We start from the raw sequence: 26,888 nt of genomic DNA, 5'->3' as shown, positions 1-26,888 counted from the left end.
TTGTATCTTAATAGTCATCATCTCTTTAAAATTAAACTATTTTTGTTGTTGTTTTATTTATTTTATTTAATTAATTAATTTTTGACTTTTTGAGACATGGTTTCCCTATGCAGTTCAGGCTGGCCTTGAAATCACTTTGTAGCTCAGGCTGGCCTTGAACTTGCATCGATTCTTCTGCCTGGGCCTCCTGAACCCTGGGATTACAGGTGTGTGTCACCATGCCTGGATTCATTAAACCATTTTAATTAAAAATTTTTAAAAAATCAGATCACTGGGACAGGTAGTAGAGCACTTGCCTCAGATGCATAAGGCCCTGGGTTCCATCCCTAGTGCTATGGTTTGAGCCGAGATGTACCCCCAAAGCCTCATGCAGTCATGGGGTAGGCTTCTAGAGATTGTGGTTTTTTTGTTGTTGTTTTGTTTTTTTAATTGGTACCAGGGATCGAACTCACGACCGCACACTTGCAAGGCAGGTGCTTATGTTACTGAGCTAAATCCCCAGCTCCGCTTCTAGAGATTGAGAATGACTCGTGGTCCAGTGCTGGGATTATGGATATGAGTGCTGCCCCCAAGTGGGTGTGGCCTACATACACCATAAGGGATAAAAAAGAGTCTTCTCTCCGTGCTCCTCCCCTTTTGTTCTTGTTGCTTGTGCTGTTTTCTGTCACCATGGACTGTTGCCCTCTGCCATGTGCCACCCTGCCTTGAAGCCTGCTGATTATGGATTGAAACCTCCACAAACTATGAGCTAAATAAACCTTTCTTCCCTAATTTTGGAGGTTGGATATTTTGTCTCAGCAATGAGAAAAAAGTAACTGAGACACCGAGCATCACCAAACAAAAACCCTGTGGGGAAATCAGAAAGCATTTCTGGAACTGGTTTGAAAAAATGTCCCAGGCACAAGAGCTTGACCCTGACCAGGGCACCTCTGGGAGGCAAACCTGGACCAAGAGTGGTATTAGAGGAGAACTGTCCATTCCTTCCTCCAATACCAAAGCAGAGGCTAGAGAGCCATCTGCTGAAGGGCTGCCAAGGAAATTCTTGCTGTTCAGAGGGCTGGATACTAATGTTCCCTCCACTGAGGTGCCTCTTGGGTCTGCATTTGGAGTAACTGCTAACATACCAGGCAGCTAAGAGCTTCCACTAAACATTTTGCTGCCATCTCATAGTCCCTAATACCATGAGCACGGTCCTCTAACAATTCCCCTTCTCAGATGAGGGAATGGAGTCATTGAAGGATGCAGCGACTTCTCCTAGTCAGAAGGAGCTATGAGTGAGAGGTGGGCAGGAGCTGGGAGTGTAGTTCAGTGCTAGAGCAACTGCTGAGCATGCGTGAGGTCTTGCAGTGGATTTCCAGCAAGACGCAGGGCACACACACACACACACACACACACACACACATACACGGTGTGCAGTCTGCTTCTTGAGGTTGACCTTACCCTGCATCATACCACCTAGCACAGGCTGCATTTCCCAACTGGCCCCGTGCATCGTGACCATGGGGAAGGGCACGTCTTTGGATTTGCCAGAGCTGTCACTGCACCTGGGATGACACATACAATTTTCCTTCGCCTCTTGGCAACTTTCTCCCTGAGTGGAAGCCCCGGGGAGCTTGAGGAGCAAGAGAGCAGGGAAGAGGGATGGAGCTGGCCTAGATTCCAGCTTCCACATGGCTGAGCAGGAGCACACAAAGGAGGGCTTTGACAGTCTCTTGCCAGGCTGGCCTCTCTCCTCTCCCCCCTGGCACTGCACTCACCCATTCTGGGCCTCCCAGGAGCCCGACTTAATGGGAAACTGGGCAATGAGAAGTTCCTTGTGACACAGTAATCCCGACCTCCTGACTGGACATGCCCCTGGCCGAGGGCACCACCAGAGCTCCAGATTCGTGCAGGTACCAGGTAGCCCCAGGGAGGAGCTGCTGACCTGGCAGGTAAGGAGACTCCAGACAAGAGTGGGGAGTTGGGGAGCAGAGGGAGCCCATATCCTAGGTTGATGTACACCTGAACCCCCGTGTGCCATTCTCCGGGGTCACTACCCACTTGGTGGTGGCTGCAGTAAATACTAAGACAGAATTCCTGGTAAAATGCAAATTTCATGAGACAGTGTGAGCCCAGCCTGGGTCACTTAGGGAGATCCTGTCTCAAAATGTGTTTTTTAAAAAAGACTGGGGATATAGCTCTGTGCAAAGGTTCTGGGTTCAATCCTCAGTACTGAGAAAACTGCAAATTTCAGATGAACATTAAATCCTTTTTTAGTCTAAGTGTGTCTCAAATATTGATAATAAATTATTGTGTTTTATCTGGCAATCCTAGATGGCAAGGAACAGGAACACAAAGAGCAGGCCAGGCATTGTTGTCACTGTATTCTCTTCATAAATGTTTTTCGAAGCTGATAGTTCCTCCTACCTATTTTGAGAGAAACCTGAGTTGTAGCCAGCCATCTTTCAGCCTGTCTATCTCTGTCTATGTCTGCAAGTTCCAATGACTTTCCTCTAGTTCCTCTGTGAGTCCAGCCCCCAGAACTTTCCTGCCCTTGCTGGGACTGCAGAGTAGGGGGAGTTGAAGGTGGGAGGCCTCAGATATTCCCCAAGATCCTCCAGATCTCTCCACACCAGTTAGGCTGACAGTCAGCGTGATGCTAACATGAGGGAGAAGAGCAGGATCCAGAGCATGGCTCTGTGCAAGGCACATTCCAGAGATGACCTGGCCCTCATGACAGCTCCTCCTGCTAATGCTGTTGTTATCCTCAGCTTGCAAATGAGGAAACTGAGGCCAGAAAAGTTAAATAGCTTGCCTCAGGAAACATGGATGACCGCGCCCGATTCAGACCCCTGTCTTCCTGACTGTTGGCAAGGCTTCCATGTCACTTCAGCTCTCTTAGAGAGTTTACCTGGTGAGGTCTTGGCTCTAGGTGTCAAAATGGACTCAGTGCTATACAGATGGAAGGTTCCAGTCCAATATTTGCCACTGGAACCTGGCCAGAGAAGGAGAAAGATGGCGAAGGGTCCTTGAAGAAAGGCGCTAGGGACAGAAGAGCTGTCTCTAAAAGAACCCAGTGAGATGAAGGCTGGCTACGGGTCACAGGTGGAATTTGTTCTGCTGGCTGAGCACTGTTTGTGTGAATGTGGTTTAATTACATTTCATAACCTTTCCATCTCAACAGGGAACAACCAAGACACAGGTGAAATCACACTGCCTACAACCCGAAGAAACAGAATTGGAACCCAGGTCCTGCTTGTGTTCTGCCCTCGGCTGGCTTCTCTTAGAGCAGGCAGGAAGTCACAGCCTAGGTCTGAATCAACACTCCTGAGTATTTTAGGTTATGTTGCCTGGTACCAGTCACTTGTTTTCTGGGCTTGTTTCCTCCTATGTAAAATGGGAACAAAAATGCCAGGCCTAGCTCAGAGACACTGAATTGGGAAGTACTTAGCAGGGTCCGAAGCATTGGTCACACACTCAGAATGAGGATCAGAGAGACAGAATACACTGGGGAGAAACCTCAGGCTGGGGCAAGGAGACACAGTGAGAAGGAAGCCCAGCTCTAGTGTTTTCCTGGCTGAACGAACTTGCCTGTACAGCGAGGTCTGAGGTATTTGCACAGCACCCCTTCTCCAAGCTGTTGTGACCCAAGATCATCTCCTCCAGAGTCACTCTGGCTGTTCTGACTTACAGATTCTTAGGGCTGTCAGGGACCTTCAGAGTGCCAGGATCCACATAACTGCATTTCTTTCTTTCTTTCTTTTTTTTTTTTTTTTTTTAACTTTTTATCAGTACTGGGGATCGAACTCAAGACCACCTGCTTGCAAGGCAGGTGCTTATGCCGCTGAGCTAAATCCCCAGCCCCTATACCTACATTCTAACAAACACCCGCCTGCAGGGGATTCCAGCACAGGGAATAGTTGAGACCCACTCTTCTGAGGCAATCACAGGCCGGCTTCTCTACCATCACACCTCTGACTCCCTCTCTTAGGCCCGGACCAGTTGGAACCCAGCACAAAGGAAGTAGCAGATCCTTTCTTCTCCAAGGGCTGTGTCTTCAGAAGCAGCATGTCAGAGGGGGTGAGTACCCCAGCTCCCCCTTCTCTGTCCAGTCAGGTCTCAGCAGCTCCACTGGCCAGCTGGCTCAGGCTGATGGGACTCAGTGCTGCTCTTGTTTCTCCCTGATGGCTCTCTGCTCAGGTGGGCACGTTCCGAATGGTCCCCGAAGAGGAGCAGGAACTCCGGGCCCAGCTGGAGAAGCTCACAACCAAGGACCACGGGCCTGTGTTTGGCCGGTGCAGCCAGCTGCCTCGCCACACCTTGCAGAAGGTGAGGTGGCCAGGGTGCAGAGGGGGCGCCATCTAGGGAGGCAACGCGGGGATGGAGGAGGGTGGGTAAGGCTGTACCAGCAGCACCTTTCTCCTGGACCGCTGGACTGGCCTATTCTAGGGCCATCTTGGAGGTCAGGGCTATGGAAGCACTTGGGCTGAGCAGTACCCAGTGCTGCCTAACCCAAGACTGTAGCCTGAAGCCTCTGGACTAGGGATCATCCTAGCCTCACCTATGAGAAGCAGTCATTTGGAAGTAGCTCAGGTGGATAAGGACCCAACTCTGTCCCCACGGGACAGATAAGAGGCCCAAAGTTCTAGAACCAAACCTGCTTCCAGCTTGCTGTGTGACTTGAGAAAAGGGGCTTCCCTCTTTGGGTCTTGCCCTCTGCTCCTAGGAAAGCTGGTTTCTGGCCTAGTTCAGAGGTGATCGGACTGCGCTCTGAGAAGGCCGGCAGGGCTGTCTTAGCTGGGGAGGCTGAGGGGAGGCTGAGCTGGGCCTGGGCTCTTGGCTTACATCTCCGGGCATCTCAAGGGAAGTGCTATTAGGGCCCCCACCTTTGTGCCCCGCTTTTCTCTTTACCCTCCTGTCCGCCGGAGAGCTCCGTTAGGGCCTGAGAGTTCTGGACCCAGCCAAGGGAGGGGGCTGAGGTTCTGTCGGAGGATGCTACACTTTGCTGTGGATGCTTGTTTGGGAAAAGCTCAGAATCAAGCCTGGGAGGCAGCTAAAGGACAAGAAGGAGCTTGAGTGGAGTCCTAGCCCCATCCCCTATCCAGGTAAACTTGGGCAAGAATATTTTACCACTAGGAGCCTCAGTCTGCCCCTCTGAGACAGGGATGAGAAGGCCAATCATGATAAGTTGTAGGAAACGCATTGAAAGATTCACCAGGTTGCTTTAAGGATATAGGGGTGTGGACAGTTACAGTTAGAAACGGGTTGTTGGCAATAGGTCCCCTGTAGACAGATGCAGGACACAGCTTTACCTCATTTTCTCCAACACGACAATCTGGGCGCAGCTAAATCAGATGCCACCCCTGCGGGCTGGAGAACAAGAGACCCAGCAGCAGCACCTGTGTCCTCTCAGTGAGCCAACTCTGGAAGGAGCCCATCTCCTCTAGGGGGTGGTGACAGCTGTAGTGAATGCCTCTGCCCAGAGCCCCCAAAGAACAGGCAGGCTTGGAAAAACATTACAGTGTGTCCTCATCTACCTTACTCACCTGAGCTGCCGTCACGTGACTTCTGGTCTCCCCCAAAGTCAAAATGACCATGAAAGGTAAATGTTTTGAATTGATTCAGGATGTTAAGGCAGCCATGTACAACTAAAGACACTCAAGAAAGAAGACGTTGCAGAACTGCTTCAGAAAGTGGCAAGAATGATGGGATAAGTGTGTTTGAAGCAAGGAGGAGTGTCGAGGGGGCAATCATGATGATTGTCTTTTACAATAATGCATTTTTATTGAAACTGACACTATATTGTCTGCTCATGTCTCCTACCTGCTGCTTCTCCCCGGCACCGCTTGCAACTCCATCCCATGCCACCTTGTTCCAGGCCAAGGATGAGCTGAACGAGAGGGAGGAGACTCGGGAAGAGGTGGTGCGGGAGCTGCAGGAGCTGGTGCAGACACACGCAGCCTCCGGGGAGGAGCTGGCCCTGGCAGTGGCCGAGAGGGTGCAGGGAAGAGACAGCGCCTTCTTCCTGCGCTTCATCCGGGCACGCAAGTTCGATGTGGGCCGTGCCTATGAGCTGCTCAAAGGTAAGGCTGGTTCTGGAAGGTGGGAGGAAGGCAGAGCAGGGGTCCACCCTGAGCCTGGTTCTAAGAAGATCGGCTTCCTGCCACTCTGGGCCTCCCTACCCTTCCCCACAAAGTGGGTGTGCGTGTGTGGGGGACCAGATTGCCTTTAAGTTCCTGTTTAGCTCTGACAGCAAATGAAGGAAGAAAGGAAGGAAGGAAGGAAGGAAGGAGTCTTTCAGCACTGGATTCCCAGAAGAACGTCTTTTCTCAGTCTTGGGCTCCATGGTAGCAGTTCCCCCATTCTCAGACCCAGTCTAAGAGTAGAGATAATTCAGATAAATAAAGCCAGGCGCGGTGGCTCACACCTGTTACCCCAGCATTTAGGAGGCTGAGGCAGGAGGATCATTACATGTTTCAGACCAGTTTAGGCTACAAAGTGACCTCAAGGCAAGGCCAAACTGCATAGTGAGACCCTGTCTCAAAAAATCACAAACACACACAAAATCCAGATAAATTTAAAATAAGAGAATGTAAAATGTAGTGGTAAGAGACAAAGAAAAGGACCAGATATGGTGGCACATGCCTGTGATTCTAACGTTCGGGTGGCTGAGACAGGAGGATCGCTGTGGGTTCCAGGCCAGCCTGAGCTACATAGACCTTGTCTTTAAAAAAAGAAAAGAAAACAGGAGAGAGAAGTTGAAGTTTGAGGTGAAATGATCAGGGAGCGCCCAGTGCAAAGGAAAATCATTCTATTTAAATTTTTTTCTTGGGGCTGGGGATTTAGCTAGGGGCTGGGGATTTAGCTCAGCAGCATAAGTGCCTGCCTTGCAAGCAGGCAGTCGTTGAGTTCGATCCCCGGTACCGATAAAAAACGAAAAAGACAAATAAATAAATAAATAAATAAATAAATAAATTTTTTCTTAGTCCTGGAGATTGAAAGCCCAGTGTGTTTGTACTGAGCTACATCTCTGGCTCTTTTGGGGCTTTTCATTTTGAGATAAGGTCTTGCTAAACTGCAAATTGCCCAGGCAGGGCTCAAACTGCTGGAATGTCAGGTGTGTGTCACCACACCCATCTTGCCATCTCTTTTTTTTTGTGGAGAGGAACCTTGGGGGCCCAGACGGGCCGAGTGTCGTGCTCCAGCACACACAGGATGGTATGCAGGAGTGCAGGTTCTGGCCCCACCGCGTCCCCCCATCCAACCCCACCAGGGGCCACCAGCCTCCCCTGGCTGGCTCGCTAAAGCTCCTCGGCTCTGCCTCCTGCAGGCTACGTGCACTTCCGGCTGCAGTACCCCGAGCTTTTCAACAGCTTGTCCCCCGAGGCCGTGCGCTGCACCATCGAGGCCGGCTACCCGGGCGTGCTGTCCAGCCGCGACAAGTACGGCCGAGTGGTCATGCTCTTCAAGATTGAGGACTGGCAGTCTGACGAAATCACCTTCGATGAGGTCAGTGGGGCGGGGGAGAGAAAAAGTAAGAGAACTGTGGCACTGGCACGTGCCGTGGAGCCTACCAAATGGTTCTTAGAGGAAACACTAAAAACCAGTTTTAAAAAATGTTGTCTGAGCCGGGCATGGTGGCTCACACCTGTAATCCCAGCATTCAGGAGGCTGAGGCGAGAGGATCCTTGGGAGTTCGAGACCAGCCTGGGCTACACAGTGAGCTCAAGGCCAGCCTGAACTGCATAGAGAAACCCCGTCTCAAAAAGACCCCCCACCACCAAATAAAAGAAACCTACCTGGGTCTCACCATGCTGGCCTCAACCTTGTGGCAAACCTCCTTCCCTCAGCCTCCTGAGTGCTAGGATTACAGTTGTGTAATACTACACCTGGCCTTCCTAGCTATTTTTGAATATTAGTTTTCATCTGTGAACTTTAAAATTAGTTTGTTCAGCTCTAAGAGAAACATCAGGTGCATTTTTACTGGGATAATACTACATGTAAATGACAAACTTGGGGAGAATTATTATCTTTAAAAATGCCACATTTATGGTTAGTTGACCCATCTACAAACAGGTGCCATCCATTTTATTCAAATTTTGAATAAAACTGTACTTTCGAATTTTCAGGAGTTTTCAAGTTTTCCTTCTGAATATTGTGCACATTTGTCTTTAAATTGGTCTTCAGTATTTATTTTGTTCTTGCTGCTATACATGGGGCTTTCTCTTCTAATTAGTAGTTGCTTGTATATAAAAAGATTGTTATTTTTTGTGTTAATTTGTATTCTATTTTACTGAATTATTTTTCATGTGTTTGTTTTACAATGGATTCTGTTGAATTTTTTTTTTTTTTTTTTTTTTTTTTTTTGGTGTTTTTCTTTTTTATCGGTACCGGGGATCGAACTCACGACTGCCTGCTTGCAAGGCAGGCGCTTATGCCGCTGAGCTAAATCCCCAGCCCCCCTGTTGAATTTTTTTAAGAATGCTTACTATTACCTGTAAATAAAGGTGATACATTTTCTTCATCTTATGGCCCTGATTAAAAAAAAAATCAATTACTGCATGCATGGTGATGCACATCTGTAATCCCAGGACTTGGGAGGCTGAAACAGGAGGATTGCTATGAATTCAAGAGAGCCTGGGCTACATTAGTGAGTTTAAGGCCAGTCTGCATTACACAGCGAGACCCTGTCTCAGCCACACGCCCCCCACCCAAATTGATGCCATAGGGTCCAGTGGTGGTGGAGACAATGAACACCTTATGTCCTTCCAGATCTTACTGGGGATGCCTCTGATGTTTTCCCATAGAATAAGATACTAGTTTTGGACTGAAACTTCCTTAAGGGGAATTTTTTAAAAAATATCTTCATCTTACAGATGATATCTACTCATTTTAGGATATATAAGAATCACAAATTTAAAATCATCCATAATTCTGCTCCCAGATATTGTCACCTTATTAGTACATGTTAGGTACTTTATTGGTCCCTAAATTCCATGTTCTAAGCACACTGTCATTGCACCTGTCCCTTATTTGTTAGACATTTAGAACATTTCTGGAGTTCTACTGTTCTGAGTCTCAGAGAAACACTCTGGTGCCCAGCCACAGATGTGACTTTCAAGGTTATTTCTGGGTGTACACTTGCAGAGGGAAGCTGCCCTAGATGAGGCCTTACACAAGTTCCTCCAGTAAGGAATGTGCCACTTAGCTGTCCCCTGGGGCTCCAGGCTTAATTATCTTTGTGGGGTGGATCTCACACCCTGTTTGCTGTGTGGCCCAGATCTTGCAGGCATATTGCTTCATCCTGGAGAAGCTCCTGGAAAACGAGGAAACGCAGATTAATGGCTTCTGCATCATTGAGAACTTTAAGGGCTTTACCATGCAGCAGGCTGCCAGCCTCCGGGCTTCGGATCTTCGGAAGATGGTGGACATGCTGCAGGTGAGGGCTTAGCGTCCCGGCCACCCACACGTGGTGAGACTGGGCATTGCTTGCCAGTGTCTTGGTGCTGGCAGCATCCTAAGGAGTCGACTACCTAGTGCCATAAAGAGCAATAACAGCTGAGCATGTGTGTGCAGGCCTAGAACTCCAGCACCTTAGGAGGCTGAGGTAGGAGACTCACAGGTTCAAGCCCAGCCTGGGTGAATTAGTGAGATCTTGTCTCCAAATAAAATATAAAAAAGAGCTGGAGGGCGTGGTGGTTCACACCTGTAATCCCAGCACTTGGGAGGCTGAGGCAGGAGAATCGTTGTGAGTTCGAGATCAGCCTGGGCTACAGAGTGAGCTCAAGGCTAGCCTGAACTGGCATAGCGACACCCCATGTCAAAAAAAAAAAAAAAAAAAAAAAAAAAAGACAAAAAAAGAGCTGGAGATGTAACTCAGTATGAAGGCCCTGGGTTCAACTCCCAGTGCCCCCAAACAGTGGCAATCTGAACCGTGAACATTTGTGTGCTGATTGAAAGTTTGCCAAGTACTCAGTCATTATTTCAATGACTCCTCCTGAGCATCCTCTCCCTGCTTCCCTGCTTTATTTTACAAACCTGGAAGTTGAGGCTTAGCAAGGGAAGTGACTTCTCAAGGTTGCCCAGGGATGAAATGGCAGAGGCTGGACTTGAATCTATATCTTCTGACCGGAATCGCTGGCCCTCGGTCCCTGTGAATCACACTGCCTCTTTTTGCTTATAAATTTACCCTGAGGAAGGGTTGTTACCACCCTGCCAAAGACTCACTGCTGCGCACACGGATGCGTCAACAGCCCTTGCTTAGAGCTGCCTTAGAGCCACTCTGTGTGACTGAGGAAAGGACAGGTGTGTGGGGGCTGCTGAAGGAAGATGAGGCACGACAGTCATGGCCCTGTGGTCTCTAAGAGTAACACACACCTGTAATCCCAGTACTCAAGGAGGCTGAGGCAGGAGAATCACAGGCTTAATCTCATTTTGGGGAATTAAAGACTTATCAAGATCCTGTCTCTAAAAATAAAAATAAAAAAGGGCTAGGGATATAACTAAGGGCAAGGGCCCTGGGTTTAATCCCCAGTATTGGGGTAGGTGGGGGGAAGAATTTGCAGTGCACTCTTCAGGCAGGTGGGTTTGAAAAAGCTCAGGCACCAAAATCCAAGCAAAGCTACCATTTCTTCACTCAACTTAGGGGTATTCTGCATCCATGGCAGAGGGCTGAGTTCCATGCTTCTGGGGCTTCTTCCCCTGAAGTGAGGGACCCCAGTGTTTAGCCTAAGGATGGAGCCACCCACTGGCTGGTTTGGGGGCAATACACAGTGCTGGGCAAGTCGATCCCCATGCCATGGGTAAGGTGTGGGGGTGAAGAGAGCCTCTGAGTCCACTGGGGCCATGTGGTTCTGCTTCTCTGTCACTGCAGGATTCCTTCCCAGCCCGGTTCAAAGCTGTCCACTTCATCCACCAGCCGTGGTATTTCACCACCACCTACAACATGGTCAAGCCCTTCCTGAAGAGCAAGCTGCTCCAGAGAGTGAGTCTGTGTGGAGTGTGGGCCCTAACAGGAATAGAGCTCTGGGGACCAGACGGGCGGGGTGCAGTGGGACAGGGGCCCGGAGCATCCCCCCGCCAGACCCTGTGCTCTGGTTCAGAGCTGGTGGGTCTCTGGCAGTACAGACCTGGAGGACGGTAGAGAAAGGCCTTGCCTTCTGCTCTGCCCTCCTCCTCGGGGCCCGCCTGCCCAGCTGTCTGCCTTGCTTCCTTGCAGGTGTTTGTCCATGGAGACGACCTCTCTGGCTTCTTCCAGGAGATTGACAAGGACATTCTGCCTGCTGACTTTGGGGGCACCCTGCCCCCGTATGATGGCAAGGTGGCTGCCGAGCAGCTCTTTGGGCCTCGGGCCCAAGCTGAGAACACAGCCTTGTGAGGCGCCTCCTCCATCCGATCTGTAGTTAGCATCTCTGGCTGCTCCTCAGCTGCCCCAGGCCCAGACTGGCAAAGGGTTGCCTGAGGTGACCGTAGTTTCCCTCCCCTCCCAAAGCTTAGGTGAGTTCAGAGGTCACCTTCATTCCAAGATAGGGGAGAGGGGTAAAGTAGGGGGAGTCCCTTGAACTTTGCAGGATTGGGGGCGGGCATATCCCCATCTGCTTCAGAAGCTCTGGGACGGTGACTGTGTGAAGTTGAATTTCAAAGGCTCCTGTTAGTCTTCTCCATAATTTCTTTTGTCACAGAGCTTCACTACTTAGGGTCTGTAAAAACAGGCAAGGAAGTGGGGTTACTGCCCCCAATAATAAATAGAGGATCAAAGTGGGGGAACTCAGGCTCAAGATGATTTGGCAGACCTAGTGATATTGGTGGCCCTTAGTGGGCGAGGGGTTTCCCTGCACAGAATTTCTGGGTTGGAGCAACTTCCTCTTAGGATGACCCTCTCAGGCAGGTTCTGTCTGATGTGTGCAGTCAGTGTTAGGAGGTGGCAGTCATGTCTCCCCACTGTCTGTCTGGGAGGATTGATCCTCTACACCAAAAGGTCTCTCTCCTCCAGAGCCCTGGCTTTGGTGTGGCTAGAAATGTACAGGTAGCGTCTTCTCTGGGCTCTCAGCCCTCAAGTCACACAGCAGAAGCTCATGTCTTCAGTACGTTACACTGAGAAGCTCAAATACGAGCACACAGTTTGTAGGACAGTGGGGTGCCATTCTGCATGCTTTGATAATTACAGATGCTTTCCTGCTATGGAGCTGGCTTTCTTCAAGTGCTTGGTGACTTTGGAGTGTGCACTCATTTTTGTAGGTGCCTGCCCCCAGCAGAAGCCTCTGCTTGCTGAGCTTGGTGCTCCTCTAGGGGAAGCGCTGGCTTTCTGGGCCGGGGCTCCCGGGCACTGGCAGATGCTTCTTCCAGGCTGCTATTCTTACTGCCAGCTGCAAGCAGACACTCCTTCCTGTCGGCTGGCTAGTGGTGGCAGGTGAGGTTACCTGGCCACTGAGGCATCCCGGAACCAACCCAAGATGTCTGCTCTTGCTTTCAAGGTTGTCTCCTTGGTGACATACATTTTGTGGAAAGACCTTCCAAATGTTTTCTGAACTGTAGGACTGATCAGGTCTCATCTGCCTTTACACCTCCAAGACTCTCTTATCCACAGCAGATCTCTTATTATGCATGCATTGATTTCTTCCACCTTTTCTTTCATCCCTAAGGTTTGCATTTTGTGCTTAGTTACCCAAGAAGCTCCTTTCTTTATCACATTCAGTCAACAACCCCTGAGTATCTATGGTATTCACTCAGGACTTCCGAGCTGGAGGAAAATCACAGCAAACTATCATTACTGTGAGCAGAGGGTGGGACACTGATCAGTGAATACTTCTCCCCAGATTCCTCTCCACCACCTTTAAAAAGTCAAGGGTGGGACTGGGGATTTAGCTCAGCAGCACAGCACCTGTCTGGTAAGCACAGGTCCTGAGTTCGATTCCCAGTACAAAAGAAAAATGTCATGGCTGCCCTTTAGCAAATCAAAGCTTACATGGGCCCTTGATGTGAAAACCTAAAAAGAAAGAGATTGAGACTGCTCTGGGTGGAGATCCCCAAGAGCTCCCTGAGGAGTTTCTGGAGCTCAAACGGTATTTCAGGTATGAGCACATGGGCAGCTGTGTCCTGTGGGCAGTGGGGTCCAATGGAGATAGCATCTGAAAAGGTGGAGGGTGCTGGGGACCCCTGTAGAGGTGGCTGGGAGAGTCGGGGTGGGAGAGGGGCTGAGCTAAAGAATGAGCTTTTTTTTTTTTTCCCCTCTCAAAATACACTTCTGTTTTCCAAGAGTCACACCACAAATCTAAGGAATCCAGTGGTGGATCCTAGCATCTCTCCCTGAGCCCCTACCTGCCCTCTGGGATGCAGCCTTTTGACTTGTGGAGGCTCTCAATTTGTCAGTGAGTTCAGGATGGGGAGAAAAGTGCAGGGAGATACTGGTCCCTGACGGTTCTTGGGACATTCAAGTCCCAAGGGGAGGTTGCCTTTAAAAATCAGCAGAGCCAGGGCTTTAGCTCTGAGACCCTTTTCTGACTATTAAATCCAGCAGCTTTGAGAAAGGAGTCATAGGGTTGGGACCTGGCGAGCCTGTTGGGATTGTGGGAGCACACTGCCCCCTGCTGGCCTTGTTTGGCATTGCTCCCCTGGAGACAAGCAGGGTGGAAAGGAAGGGGACCCTCTGCAAGACTGGCCTAGGGGTGGCTGGGGATTTAGCTCTGCGGCATAAGCACCTGCCTTGCAAGTAGGCAAAAAAAAAAAAAAAAAAAAAAGAAAAAAAAGGAAAAAAAAAGACTGGCCTAGGAAAGCCACTAGGAGCGCACCTGCGGAGATGCTGAATGTTAAAAGCTGACATACAGTTGGGCCTAGTGACCCACATCTGCAATTCCAGTTCTTGGGAGGCTGAGGCAGGAGGATAGCAAATTTGAGCCCAGCCTGGACAATTTAGTGCTTTAGTAAAAACCCTGTCTCAAAAATTAAAGAAATATAAAAAAGGGCTGGGAGTATAGTTCAATGCAAAGGCCTTGGGTTCAATTCCCATACCACAGACACAAAAACCAAGAGCAAAACCACCTGACATGGTTAGACTCACAAAATCTCAGCTGCTTATGTGGGTGATTCCACGTGTCCCTCCTCGCCACCCTGTACTTATGAGACAGAAGATGGGAACAATGAAATGTGTTTGAAAGCCACAGCCACGGAAGGGGGAACAAACCATGAACTTTGTGACAATCACTGATGCTTCCTTCCTTCTGGAGATGTCTGGGATAAGGCAGGGACTCTGCTGCAAGCAGTGACTGTGCAGAGTGAAAGCTGGTAGGTCACAGGGCTGTGTCTACTGTCCTCATGTGGCCCCTCGGATAAGGGAGTCAGCAGATTCTGGAAGGCCATTCATCAGCTGGGGGCAGGGATCTGTGCAGAGTACCAACCCCCGGCGGCCTCAATAGCCTCTCGTTGGGATTGGCCACTGTGTCAGCCTAGGGTTCACCAGCATCACTGGAGGAGCCTTGTGCTGCCTGGTGGCTGGGAAACCTCCTAGAAAAGATATGTCTTTGTCTTAAATTAAGCCAGCCAGGGAACGAGGTTGGGGCATCCGCTAAGAGATCATTTCTGGTCCTACTGTATGGGTGGTGTCACTCTGGTGTTGAGGACAGTTAACAGGATCCCTGGAACCTCACCATTTGAAGGGTGCTCCCTGAGGGCAGCATCTGTCCTGTTCTGGAGTTTGCTAGCAGTGTAGAATGTCAGGCTCAGCTTCAGCCCTGCTGAATCAGAACCTGTAGTTTTTTTTTTTTAGAACCTGTAGTTTTAAGAAGACTCCCAGGGGATTGCCCATCAAAGCTCCAGACCCAGTGGTTTGCAGCCTTCCTGCCACTGGAATCCTCTAAGAGCTTTAAAATGCCTTTGGACTGGGCTCTGGCCGCAGAGGTTCTACTGTACTGGGTCTGGCAGGCAGCCTAGCCAGGTGTCCCCTGTGGCTCAAATGTGCACCGCGTGTGCCCTCTCTGTGTGCCGACATGCAGAGACCCAGAGGCTGTGGAAGGACCAAGTCTGGCAAGTGTCAGTGTCTAAGGATTTAAGAGCAAACTCTGAACTTGAGCAGAGAGAAGCAGGCTGCCAGAGCCTGGCTCCTCCAGCTGGATTATGAAAGCCCAGTGGGAAGCGGTAGCCAGAAGCTAAGTATCTCCGTCTAAGAGCAAGGCCCTCTCTGGGGCTGTGTCCGGAAGTAGCCCTATGGATGCAATGACTACACCTTGGTCTCTCAGCCTGAACGTATTGGGAAGGAAGGTTCGGTGGTACACACACAGCTTGTCAGTATTCCCAGCCCAGGAAAGCTTTTGGAAACTCCGTATATCCCAGTGTATCTCTGCTTTTCCTGTGGGCCCATCAGCTAGGTGCACTGAGGCTTTGCCACAGGGACACTCTACGTTTCATCCCATTCTAACAAATGATCTATGAGTGGGGCTCAAAGTGAAAGCCACAAAGGGAAGTAACACTGAAAATGTATTTGAGCTCTCAGCATCTTGATGCAGGCATTCTTAATAATGATTCCCATCTTTATCCCAGGTAACAAGTCCCAAATCTGACAATGAAATCTTCTTAGGGTCAAAGGACGAGGCAGTAGTGAGGACTCCAACCCCGCAGCTCTTGCTCTGAATCCTTTCTGCTGATGTTTGATCTCCCATGTTTATTTCTGAGGGTGAGGGGGGGAAGTGGGAGAGGAGAAGAGGAGCTGTGAAATGAGAACGTGAATTTATACCAGGTCACTTTCCCCAACCATCCTCAGATAGAGGAGGAAATAACTTTACGAGGAGATCAACCAGTGTCCAGTAGAGATGCTGGGGTAATTCCGACCGTAGCATCAAAAAGGCTAGCGTAAATTCTGGGATGCACGTAACATAGAAATCAGAGGTGGGCACATTCCAAGGCTAAAGCAAAATACAAGTTTGTTGTAGGAAAGACACAGCCGACTGCTTCACAGAAAACAGTCCAGCCTAGGAAAGGACGGCGAGGTTGGTCACACACACACACACACACACACACACACACACACACACACAGAGGGCCTAATTAGGGACAGTGGAGGAGCCACTGCGCAGATGTAGAACCCTGCACAAAGGAAAGTTTATTTTCATAGACTCCCAAAAGAATGTCATTAACTTTTTTTTTTGGTATGGGGATTGAACTCACGATCTTGAGCTTGCCAGGCAGGCACGCCACTGGGCTAAATCCCCAGCCCTATAACTATTCATTTTTTTTTTTTGTCTTTTTCATTTTTATTGGTACCAGGGATCGAACTCACGACTGCCTGCTTGCAAGGCACATGCTTATGCCGCTGAGCTAAATCCCCAGCCCCTAACTATTCATTTTTGAAAAGGGGAGCAGGGCCTCTGGACAGGGAGTTTGCCTGCTTGTTTCCTACCAGATAGCTACTTCATTGTGCTATTGGCTCGCTGTCTTCCTTAGGTACACACCTCACATTTGGAAGCAGAGTGCCTGGGTTCAAATCTCTCTTCACATTTTTTGTAGTTCACTGGCCCTGAGCAAGTGACTTAATCCATTTTAAGTCCTGTTTGCTCCCTGCCTTGTAGCCACAATGGGGGGATGTGTTACTTTGTTCCCTTTGGGAGGAAGTTCAGCAATTCAGCAATGCCTATAAATGTCAACTGCTCAGAAGAAGGGACCATGCCTTCCTGTAATTTTTTCTAAGGACACTCAACAGAGACAGGAGGGTAGGCTGTCACACAGAGGCCATCTGGTGGGGTGTTTGGGCCTCGCCATGGGAAAGCAATCAGCTAATGAAAGGCACAACAAGAAATGTATTGGCTTTACCGGGGCAGCTAGGCAGTGTCACCAAAGACAAATTTGAAAGACTGATTAGCAGAGGTGTCACGGATGACACTCTGGGACATCCTGGTACCGACCTACCTAACACCCTGGACCTGAAATCTTTTCCAGGTGAAATTCTTTGCAAATTGGTTTTCTTGGGTCAAAGCAGTCTGGCTGCTTTGTGTGATTGTGTGTGTGTGAGCTTGCTTACCAGAGAGCCTGTCCCACTTGTCAAAGGTTTTGCATGGTCCAAGAAGGAGGCGGCTCTGAGTGTGCAGAGAGGATGGGGGTGCAGCTGTCTTGGCTGAGCCCCTGAACCCTTTCAATCAGGTTCAGAGAGATTCAAAGGAGAAGAAAACACTACCCCAACCCAACCCAACCCAACTTCCACCTAGTCTTCAGAGAACATTACTGGGAAAGTACGGTTATTCCTAATAAGCGTTGTTTCCATGAGCCTTGAATGTGTCCACGTGGTTTGCTGTAGGGAGGGGCTAACGTGGACACCTCTCCTATCTCAGCTCTGGACTTTCTGGACTTGCAGTGGGCAGCCTTGTGAGGACACGGTGGGCCGGCCATGTCTATGATATCTGTTTGCAAGGCAGCATTAGCATCAGTTGTAAAGGAAAATTGGTGTTTTGTGGATTTCCATTATATTCATCCTTCGATGGAGATATGGGGGAATCCCTTTTCAGTAGAAAATCCCCGCTAGACAAAATGAGCACACCTAATAGCACATTTTTAGTCTTTATTTTTTTAAGTAAAGAAATTCCATTGAATCAAAGATAACAAAATTACAGTTTTCGTTTGTAATGATCTTTGTTCACCACCACACAGAATCAAAGTAGAATCAAAAGCAATATGAGAACAGAAAATGATCAAGGACATCATTGTTTAGTATAATTTCTTAATAAAGGTAATATCCTCATATTTAGAAAAAATTGCATTGCTAGTTGCAAATCTTAAACACCTTGGCGCTGAAGGAGTCTGTATTTCCCCCCAAAGATCCAGCAGCGCAAAGGTGATACGAAAAAAACTCAAAAATATAGTATTTTCAGGGTAGCGTTTTAAGTTTTGGGAAATTCGAAAAGAACAAAAACAAACGAACCAGAATCAGGAATGTAAAAGTGATGGTTCTCAAAAATCAATCTGGAAGCAGATCTGCCAGGAGAAGAACGTGGCCGAAAGGAGTCTCACAGGGAAAAAGAAAGATGGGCCTGGCACGCCCCCCGCCCCGCCCCTGGCATCACTAAGGCAGCTGCAATGGCAGATGTCAGAAGCTCAGGTACAGTGAAGGTCTTCCTGAGGCAGTGGGAGAGACCCGGATCACCTGGGACTGGTGTAGAGAGGGGACAGGCTTCTACATGGACTTGTGCTTTAGGAAAACCAGAGGCCCAATACAAACAAAGAGAACCTGACTCTGTACCAGGAGCTTTGGCCACTCAGGAGAACAGCCTGGGAGAGAAGTGGTTGGCCCCGAGGCCAAGGTGGGCAGCGATTACTCTAGGGGACTGTGGGTCTGGGAGGAGAAAGCCCATCGTGACTAAGGGAAGGTATTTCTGTAAGTGCTATACGTGAACTGCCCCCAAATTATGGCAATAATGGATTTCTTGGCTAGAGAGGGAGAAGGTAGGTTATAGGTTTGACAGGAGCCCAGTCAAAAGCTGACAACTTTATGAAATGCAGAATGTGAAACTTAGTCCTCCAGTCTGAAATCACCGTCAGTTTATTCATTAGAGATGCTGTACACAAAAGCTCTACTCACATATATGCTGGGGGAAAGAGCCAGACTGGCTCTTCTGAAGGCGCAGCTGTCTGTTCCCTAGGAGTCTGAGTGTCCTCTGTGGCCTGCTGCCAAGAGCCAATCCGGGAGCATGTGGGCCGTGGCACCAGAGGCAGTAGCAGCAGTGACACAGGGAGAGCAGGTGGCCTTTGCTTTGGCTGGTCTTCTGGTTCCCTCCGCCAGTGAGGCCCCTTTTCTCAGCTCCAAACACAGTTTGGCAAAAGCAAGCTAATTTATGAAAAAGGGGCACCTCTTTCGGCTTAGATCACAGAGGTGGAAGGAAGCCTCGCCCTCCATTGCCTGGTCTCAAGATATTGCAGGCAGGCATCCAGGTCATCCAGGTGGCTCTGATAGGAAAGAGGCCAGAAAGACAGAGGGGGGCTAGAGATGAGGCCACCTGCCTGTGCGGGTGCTCGCACTGTGGAGGGCTGGGAGGCCAGGGCGTAATTTCCTAAGGAGCCTTCAGGCTCCTGCAGGAAACGCTCTGGTTTGGCTGTGCCTGTGCGTCCCACTCCCACCGCAGAAGAATGTGAATTCCTGCCCCACAGTATTGCTGATTCCCAGGGATCTTCTAGAGGTAAGTTAAGGCTTCGTGGGCAGAGAAGACAGTTCCAGATGGTATTGTGATGAGGCTGCGGGGAATGCTCGGACAACTCTGTTCTGCCTAAAGGACAAAGGTCTAAGAGTTCCTTCAGCTCGATGGGCTGTTTCAGGGATCTTTATTCTAGCTCTCAGTTAGGTCAAGGCCACAGCTGAGGCAGGAGGATCATGAGTCTGAGTCCTCTCTGGGCAAGACCCTGTCTTAAGAAATAAAAAAGGGGGCTGGAGAGATAACTCATTGTGGAGGAAGGCTGTGGGTCCAGTCCCCAGTGCTGAAAAACACAAAAAGGAAAGAAAAAAAGAAAAGCCTTTTGCATCTCAGGCATCTACTTGCCTGGCAAACACAAATAAGAAGACATGCATTGTTTCCTTGGAGCTGGCGAAACACCTCTCAAGGCACCCAGTTACAAACAACACTCTCATTCAGATGGTCACACCAGCTCAGCAGCCCAGACAGTTCAGCTCAGTGAAGACTGTGCTTTAGAATGAAAGCCTGAGAAGGAAGAATTTCTGCTCTGGAAATTCGCCATGCTCTGCCTTGTCCCACTGAAGGATGGACACACTGTCCTCACTCTAGTGGCCGGCAGCTGCCAGTCACAAGACCGCCTTCGGAATCACAAGGAGACTGTGGTAACAGTGGAGATCTGGAAGAGATGGCAGTCAAAGACACAGGGCTTTGGACAGTATCCACTGTCCTAACAGGGAAAAGCTGAATGAACAAACTTCTTTTCTCCCAGGCCCTTTGTGGTAAGCTGTGGGCAGTGACCAACCCCCGCCACCTGTGAGCAAAAGTTCAACAATGACCTGGCAGGTGACATGGCCTTAGAGATGGCCTGAGAGGAGTGGCAGGTGGAGAGATGAAGTGACTTGCCCACTTGTCCAAGGTTAGTTTGGGACAGTGGTTAAGAGGCTGGGTCTCTCGGGCCCTGGTTCTATATAACACCATGTCGGGAATGCTCCCCTTGGAAGGTAGATCCCCTTGTGGTAGAGCCTAAGATTCCCTACAGAGAGATTAAGGAATATGACAACAAAATACAACTTTCTCTCCTCGCTCTGCTCTGGAATCATTGGTACAACTTGCTGCAGGAAAGAGGTCGTCTTCTACTCCGTTAAACTCCCTTCTCGTATGAATACATCAAAGAGGCTGGATGCTGTTCAAGTCAGAGAATGACTAGGATCAGTGTCTTCCAATTGTTTGGGGGGCAAGGAAAAAGTGGGTGCTTCTGCCCCTCAGTTTTTGACAAGTTATTGCTGCCAAATACGATTTTAAAATAGGAGATTTCAACACTCTTCAAAGACTCAGTCTTGTTTTAGCCTAAATAAGACCTTCCCAGCAAGGAGAATATTTGCATTCTCAGGAGCAGTGAATGGCTTTGGGGAGAAGAGTGCAGAAGCCCAGAGGAAGGGGAAAGATGACCTACATAGAAAGGGCCAGTCCCTTGTTGACTGAGCGACTTTGCATCTTCATGTTCAGTCCCTCTGTGCTCATTCAGGCACAAACAAGGATTCTCCTGTGAGACAGCCACGGTCCCGTGCTCATTTCCTGCCTGAGAGCCTGCAGCCTGAATGAAGGGCTTCAGCTGATGTCATGTGAACCAAAATGGAATGTAAGCGCCATTCAGGTTGCACACTAGAGTCTTCAGCTGCTCCGGCCCTCTATCAGCCCCCGAATTCTGATAGCAAATCTGTGCCCCAAGCTCCGAGGATACCTCCAGTCCCTCTGTGTGTGAGACCACTGTCTTTTCTCCTGAGGTGATTGGCACTGGGCCACCACTCTTGTCTATGCGGTCTCGGGCAAACAAAAGGAGCCCCTCATTTCTGGGGACGGTGACTCAACTGTTTCAAGTTATTGCTTGGTTTACCTATTTTCACAAAAAGTGAAAATCCCTTCTAGAGATGAAGGCCAGTGCAGGAACCATGGCTAGGAATCTTCCAGACTGTAGTTGTGATTGGGTGGTAGGAGCTAAGTAACAGAGGAGAAAGACTAGCTTCCAAATTGAGGGGCAAAGGATAAAGTGCCAATTTGTGCAAAAAGAACATGAAACGAAAATGCACGGAAGAAACAACAGTTTTGGGGGGAAAGCCAGATTCTATAATTTGATGCTGTGAGAAATTATACCAAAGCAAAGTTGAAACCACAGAAATCTCAGTCTTTTGAGAGAATGGCTGTTTCTGATGTTATTAGGGTGATCTGGTGATTGTCAGGAAATAGTTTCTTCAGGTTACAGACATTACTGTCACAGTCACTTGGGCCGGTACCCAAACTCTGTCCAGTACAGCCCCGCGGGCTGGCATTTAGGTGCTCAAATGCCCCCTGCCCAGGGACCCAAAAATTATTTTCTAGTCTGTCCTGCGGTGAGAGGAGATGAAAGTGAGAAAATAGCTTTGTAAAGTTGCCAGCTGACTTCACTCATCGCTCTGTTTGCTTCCAGAGAGCAACTGATGATTTTTCGAAGTGCAGGGTTCTTAGATATTCAAGTACCACAGGATTGGAGAAGAGTACTTGAAACCTACAGTGACATTGTCACTTGAGAAGACATTTCAGAAAGATCCATCCAACAGATAACAATTGGAGACTATTCCCTTCAAAATCTAGTTTCAAGTAACACCTTTGGTTGGAAATATCTTTCTTCAAACTCAGATCCAACTTTTGAATTGCATGGTATCAAAAACCAGAGTTACAGGGACCAGGGTTAAAAACTAAAATTACAATTAAGTGCTTAAAAAGATCCCTAAAATCTCTTTATATGAAATGAGGGACAGGGAACAAAAAAGGCAAATGATGATATCTGCACAGTCCCAGGAGGGATGTTCTCTCAAATCTCAGTAAACTGAGTTTGTCATTGAACTTCAGCATCGGTGGTCATGTCGTCAATGGACCTGGTCCAAGGCCCCCATGTCATAGGTGAAGAGACTCAAGTCCAAAGGGACTCCTACAGAGTCATATACCCAGTGAGAAGGAGAGCCAGGGCTCGGCCCAAATTCCCACTCCTACTCAGGACCTTTGTGGGGACAGGGACATTGCATTGTGATCGCACAGAGCAGTTACACAACATGCCTTGCTGTACTGAAGGCCCCTGGGGGTGAAGTGACACCAATGACTACAAGTTACAGTAAAACAAGCCACCAAGATGGTCTGACCGAAAGGTGCCCAGAAAGGTGTTTCCCAAGTTTGCCTGATGATGAGAATCCCCTGGGGCATTTGTCAAAAATTAAAATCCCCAGACCCCTTCCCAGACCTTGTGCAAGGGGAGGGGCCTGGGAGGCTGAACTTTTAACAAGTGCCCCATGCAAATCTCAGCAGCAGCCAGGTGTGGGGAAATTGCTTGGGAGGGAGGGAGGGAGGGAGAAAACTTGGCTTGGGACTCAGGGGAATTCCTTGGCCATTTAAGAGGCCACGTTTGTTTCAGCCTGGAAGCCCCAGGCCCTAGGATTCCCAAGCTCAGCTGTGTCTTCAGCACTGGCCTAGGAAAGGGAACCCTTCAGAAGGGTACAGCCAGCCAGCACGAAGTAACACACGTCTTTCGCTGTTCTCAGGAAGAGCCTTTTGATTGGCAAAGCAAAATTGCTGTTCAGACACACTTTACATAAGGAAACTAGATGTACTTGGCTTAAAAGCAGTCAAACGCTGAAACCCGACAAGGGTGAGAACCCTGTTGCTTGTCACCATGGCTAACAATGCAATGGAGGAAACCAGTAACTAAGCACAAAAATAGCCTGGAGCTCCCAGGGGAGAGCGCCTACTGGAGACAGGTGTGCATGATGGACGCCCCCGCTGAGGGTGTGAGGTCAGATCCAGGTCACTGAGGGAGATGGGAGACCTGAAGCAGCCATCGAGGGAACGCGGGGCCCAGGGGAGGGCTGCTGGAGAGCGCCAGAGTCCCGAGGCCTCACTCCAGCTCGGCCTCCACCTGCTCTGTGTCAGAGCACTGCGACTTGTTTCGTTCCCAATGGCAAATGGCATTGGCGTACTCCACCACCAGCTTATCCATCCACGTCAGGGGCTCGGGGAACAGCACAGAGCCTTCAAAGAAGCCCAGGTGGCCCCCGTGCAGGGGCAGCACGAACATGACATTCTCCCGTTTCTCTGCAGGGCAAAGGCAGCGGGTTACTACTCCGTGCTGAGGATGAGGTAAGGGGGGCGAGGGGAGCTGCTCGGCCACTTTACTCACAGCGGAAAGTCACTCAACCTCTGCCTCCGCTGCTTTGTTCACCGCCACGGGAACAGCCTTTGTTGGTGTGGACTGGGCTCCTGCTTCAGGAGTCCTTGCACCTCTAAGTGCACTCAGACTGTGAGCGAGCGAGCCTCTCGGGAGAAGGATGGGGAGGAGCTGAGGAGGGGAGCCCAGGCATCGGGACTGCTGCAGCTCCCAGGTGACCCCTTATCCTCCCCAACTTCGTGCATCTGGATCCCCTGGGGTACCTTGTTAAAATTCGGTTCTGATCAAGTAACCTGAGGGTGTGCAGGCTCAGGGGAGTTCACAGCATGCAGTGTTATTTACTAGAGAACAAGGAGAGTTCAGCGGCACCAATGGTTTTTCATTCCAGGCACTTAAGACTAGGGTTAACTTAAAGCTGGAAGCTGTGTCAAAGGACATGAGGTCTCTCACCATCGCCCACTAGCTGGCCATCCTCAGAGTTAACCTGGAGCTTGCTTTATGAGTCACTGGTTACGCTGGCCCCACACGGGCTGGGACAAGCCACCACTGACGTGCACAGGGGATGGCCAGGGTGGATAGGAAGGATCTGTCTTCCCAGAGACTAGCTACAGGGGCCCCTTTTTGGCTTCTGTTTTAGAAACTCATATGAGGGCTGGGGATACAGCTCAGCGGCACAGTGCCAGTCTGGCAAGCACAAGGTCATGAGTTCACTTCCCAGTACCAAAAAAATTAGAAACTCATGTGACAGTATTAGCACTGTGAACAGTACTTCGGGGTTCAGAGGGTGATGAGCGTTGGTGCACACTTTCTTTCCCTACTGCACATGTAGCCTGTGGCTGGAGAGGGCATGGAGACAGGTCCGACCATGTGACATGCCTCTCACACACACAGCCTTAGTCCCGAGCAGGCTGTGGGCCCTCTGTTGGCTGCATCACCCCTGCCTAGCTCAGGGTCACGGGAGAACGAGGCTAACCTCCTGCTGGGGATGCTACAGTATTTACAAGAAAGCAATCACAGAGGACTGTGGAGTGTGCAGGGACATGAAGCTCTGGGGATCTGAGATGGCCATGCAAAGTAACTCTGGATGCCCCAAAATGTCCTCCTACAAACCTTACCCCTCCCTTTCCTCTTAGATCCTTACCCAGTACAGAAGGAGCTGCTGCTTATATTTTTATCCTCAAAGCAGATGGAAAAGCTGTCATCGGAGGTAGCAAAACTGTTTGTGTTTTGTTTTGCAGGTCAAATTTTTAATTTAAATATCTCTTTAAGTCAAACCCTCCCACTTAATGGAACTATAATCCTGATTCAGTAATTCTGCAGAACCCCATAAAAAGCCCTCTTGGTGATGGACATCAGGGATGGTCCTGTCTCTGTAGGAGGACAGAACCTCAGAAGGCTCTGCCCAGCGCCTTCACAGCCCCAGGACATCAGATAAGGCAGAGTAAGAATACTGCCACAAGCTGTTCCTCCCACAAGAGGCTGGTCTCCAGAGACGCCAGCTCAGGGAAGGTGACAGACGGTGACAATTACTAGCGCAATTTGTTGAGTGATTGGAGAGCAGGAGGAGACAACACTTACCTGAAAGAGATTTCGGAATGGTTAGAAGACTTTCATGCACCAAGGGGTCATCAGCTGCATTCACCAACATGAGGGGTACATAAATCTGCAGTGAGAAAATAAAGCAGACATTAGTGACGGACTCCCTTTCCTTTCCGGCGACTGACTCCGGGCTCACTCACTACCAGATGTGTCTCTAAAGCAAAGGGAAGGTGGGTAACCGCTCGGCTTGCTAAATGGTGGGTGATGGGCACCTGGTCTTCAGAGGCAGTGGATGGGTTGTAAGTGCCTCTGAGATCCCTGCTGGGCAACAGGGGTGTCCAGGAGCCGCAGGGGACCCATGTGCTCTGACAGAGAGGGAAGTGCTCATACGTATTCACTGTCAAAATATTTCAGATCCTTGTCACAGCTTTCCATATTAGCCTTTCAGGTGAAAGACTTCACCAAGAGGTATGTACATATCCGTTCCATTAATAGCAGGGGGAGGAAAAATAAAGTGAACCCCACTCCAGACAGAGACTTCCTTGAAGAATCTGAAGCCTGGATCCAGGAGAAGCGTTGGGGATGCTGGGGGACCTGGGCAAGGTGGGGGATGCTGGGGGACTCTGGGCAGGGTGGCACTCATGGCTGTTTTAGCAACATAGCCCGCAGTCTCCTTTGGCACTTGTGTGGAAGCGGGACTCAGCTGGTGCTGAACAGTCACCCTGGGGCAGGAAACGGCTCTGCTCTCTTGCGGCTCTGATGTTAGCCCTGTGCAGCTCAGCACTGTCAGTGGTTAAACTGCCCAAAGCCTGGATCTGATGCTGATGAGAAGAGCTGACTGCTAAGCCAGAGGCAGGACTACAGTCACAGATTTGCTTGAGCTGGGGGAATGGTGGGCCAACCTGACAGGTGGACAGTGGCCGGGATAAATGGGAATGTCTGTGTGTGCATAACAGGAAGAGTTGTGCAGAGACAGAAGCAGAGACCAGCTTGGTGATGGTTCAGGTAAAAAAGTATATAGAGTTTGGTTCACCACAAATAATACACACCGTTTATTACTATAGCTGCTAAAAACTGCATGGATGCAAATGAGCCCACACACACGCTCCTCATCTCTGTGACACAGAGCACCTCATTTACTCCATGCTCACCAGGTCCTGGCCGGAATCTGGAGTTCAGTTCTAGGCACTATGAACTACACAACAGTCCAGGATGGCGGGAGACTGAGATGGCTCTCCCATGAGCCATGGCAGAAACAGGGAGGGATTACACTGTTAAAGGAGGCCTAAGAAAGCACTGAGAGTTGCAGCAATGTTAAGAGCTTTCATATAGCCCAGGAAGTGGCCTGGCCTCCCGGGCAGCTCTGCGGGGAGTGTATAGTGGTCACAGACCTGGTTCATTAAAAAGTCCAAAGCCAGCTAGACTGGTGCAGCTCCCACCGAGGGACTCCGGAGAACTAGGTTTTTGCTGGATGTGGGTGAAGCTACACGAGTTCTGAGCCAGTACTGCCACTCACCCTGTGCAGGTACCTCATGCAGCTCTCTTCCTCATAGTACTCCTGCAGGGAGTTATAGCCATGGAACTTCCTGGAACACACGGGGTGCAGGAGAGAAGGAACAGAACAGCGTTAGTTGTAAGATCGCAACTGAACTCACTGCACCAGGTACAGGCATGCCAGCAGCCAGGCTGGGTCTGAATGCCGAGCTGATCGTTCTGCTGGCCCAGGTTCTGTACTGACACAGGCTCTAAGGAGGTGGCAGTATTTGGTGCCAAGAGCACTGGCTTTGGCACCTGGGTTCAAATCCTAGCTCTGCCTCTTACTGGCTTCGTGACCTTAGCTAAGTGGCTTAATTCATCCTCACCTCAGCTGTCCCTCTAGAGGAACACTGGGCCTAGAGATGGGACTACCCGGGGAGGTGCTCTGAGATTTATGATCCAGAGGTGCTTATTGGCACAATGACTGGCCCCGACAGTCACTCAGTGTGTTCTTTGTAATGACCTGTGATGTTGCATCATTTGAACCAGTGAACACTACA

General features: G+C 49.6%; 2 protein-coding genes across 5 annotated transcripts in view; one reads left to right on the top strand and one right to left on the bottom strand.

Annotated features, from left to right (window-relative positions):
- Positions 1-1,728: 1,728 nt before the first annotated feature.
- Positions 1,729-19,373, top strand: Rlbp1 (retinaldehyde binding protein 1). 4 transcript variants are annotated; one of them, XM_063250031.1, is made up of 9 exons: positions 1,731-1,931; positions 3,164-3,181; positions 3,971-4,059; positions 4,180-4,308; positions 5,858-6,062; positions 7,310-7,488; positions 9,260-9,418; positions 10,853-10,963; positions 11,198-19,373. In XM_063250031.1, the coding sequence occupies exons 3-9, from the start codon at positions 4,048-4,050 to the stop codon at positions 11,354-11,356; spliced, it is 954 nt and encodes a 317-aa protein (XP_063106101.1). In that variant the 5' UTR covers positions 1,731-1,931; positions 3,164-3,181; positions 3,971-4,047; the 3' UTR covers positions 11,357-19,373. The 4 variants fall into 4 exon arrangements, with proteins under 4 accessions (XP_005006345.1, XP_063106101.1, XP_003475297.1 ...); XM_003475249.5 differs by having other exon boundaries at positions 3,164-3,228; XM_063250030.1 differs by having other exon boundaries at positions 3,164-3,290.
- Positions 17,504-26,888, bottom strand: part of Abhd2 (abhydrolase domain containing 2, acylglycerol lipase) — a 103,242-nt gene continuing 93,857 nt past the window's right edge. Inside the window, exons 9-11 of the mRNA XM_003475250.5 lie at positions 26,369-26,438; positions 24,892-24,976; positions 17,504-23,240 (exon numbers count right to left, since the gene is read on the bottom strand). Of these exons, the coding sequence (XP_003475298.1) occupies positions 23,044-23,240; positions 24,892-24,976; positions 26,369-26,438 (352 nt within the window). The 3' untranslated portion in view covers positions 17,504-23,043. The remainder of the gene's footprint in view (positions 23,241-24,891; positions 24,977-26,368; positions 26,439-26,888) is intronic.

This window comes from Cavia porcellus, unplaced genomic scaffold, assembly GCF_034190915.1.
Source record: "Cavia porcellus strain 051 isolate PalLab524CR breed Dunkin Hartley unplaced genomic scaffold, mCavPor4.1 scaffold_6, whole genome shotgun sequence".
NCBI lineage: Eukaryota > Metazoa > Chordata > Mammalia > Rodentia > Caviidae > Cavia > Cavia porcellus.
This window is presented reverse-complemented; position numbering and strand designations above follow the sequence as displayed.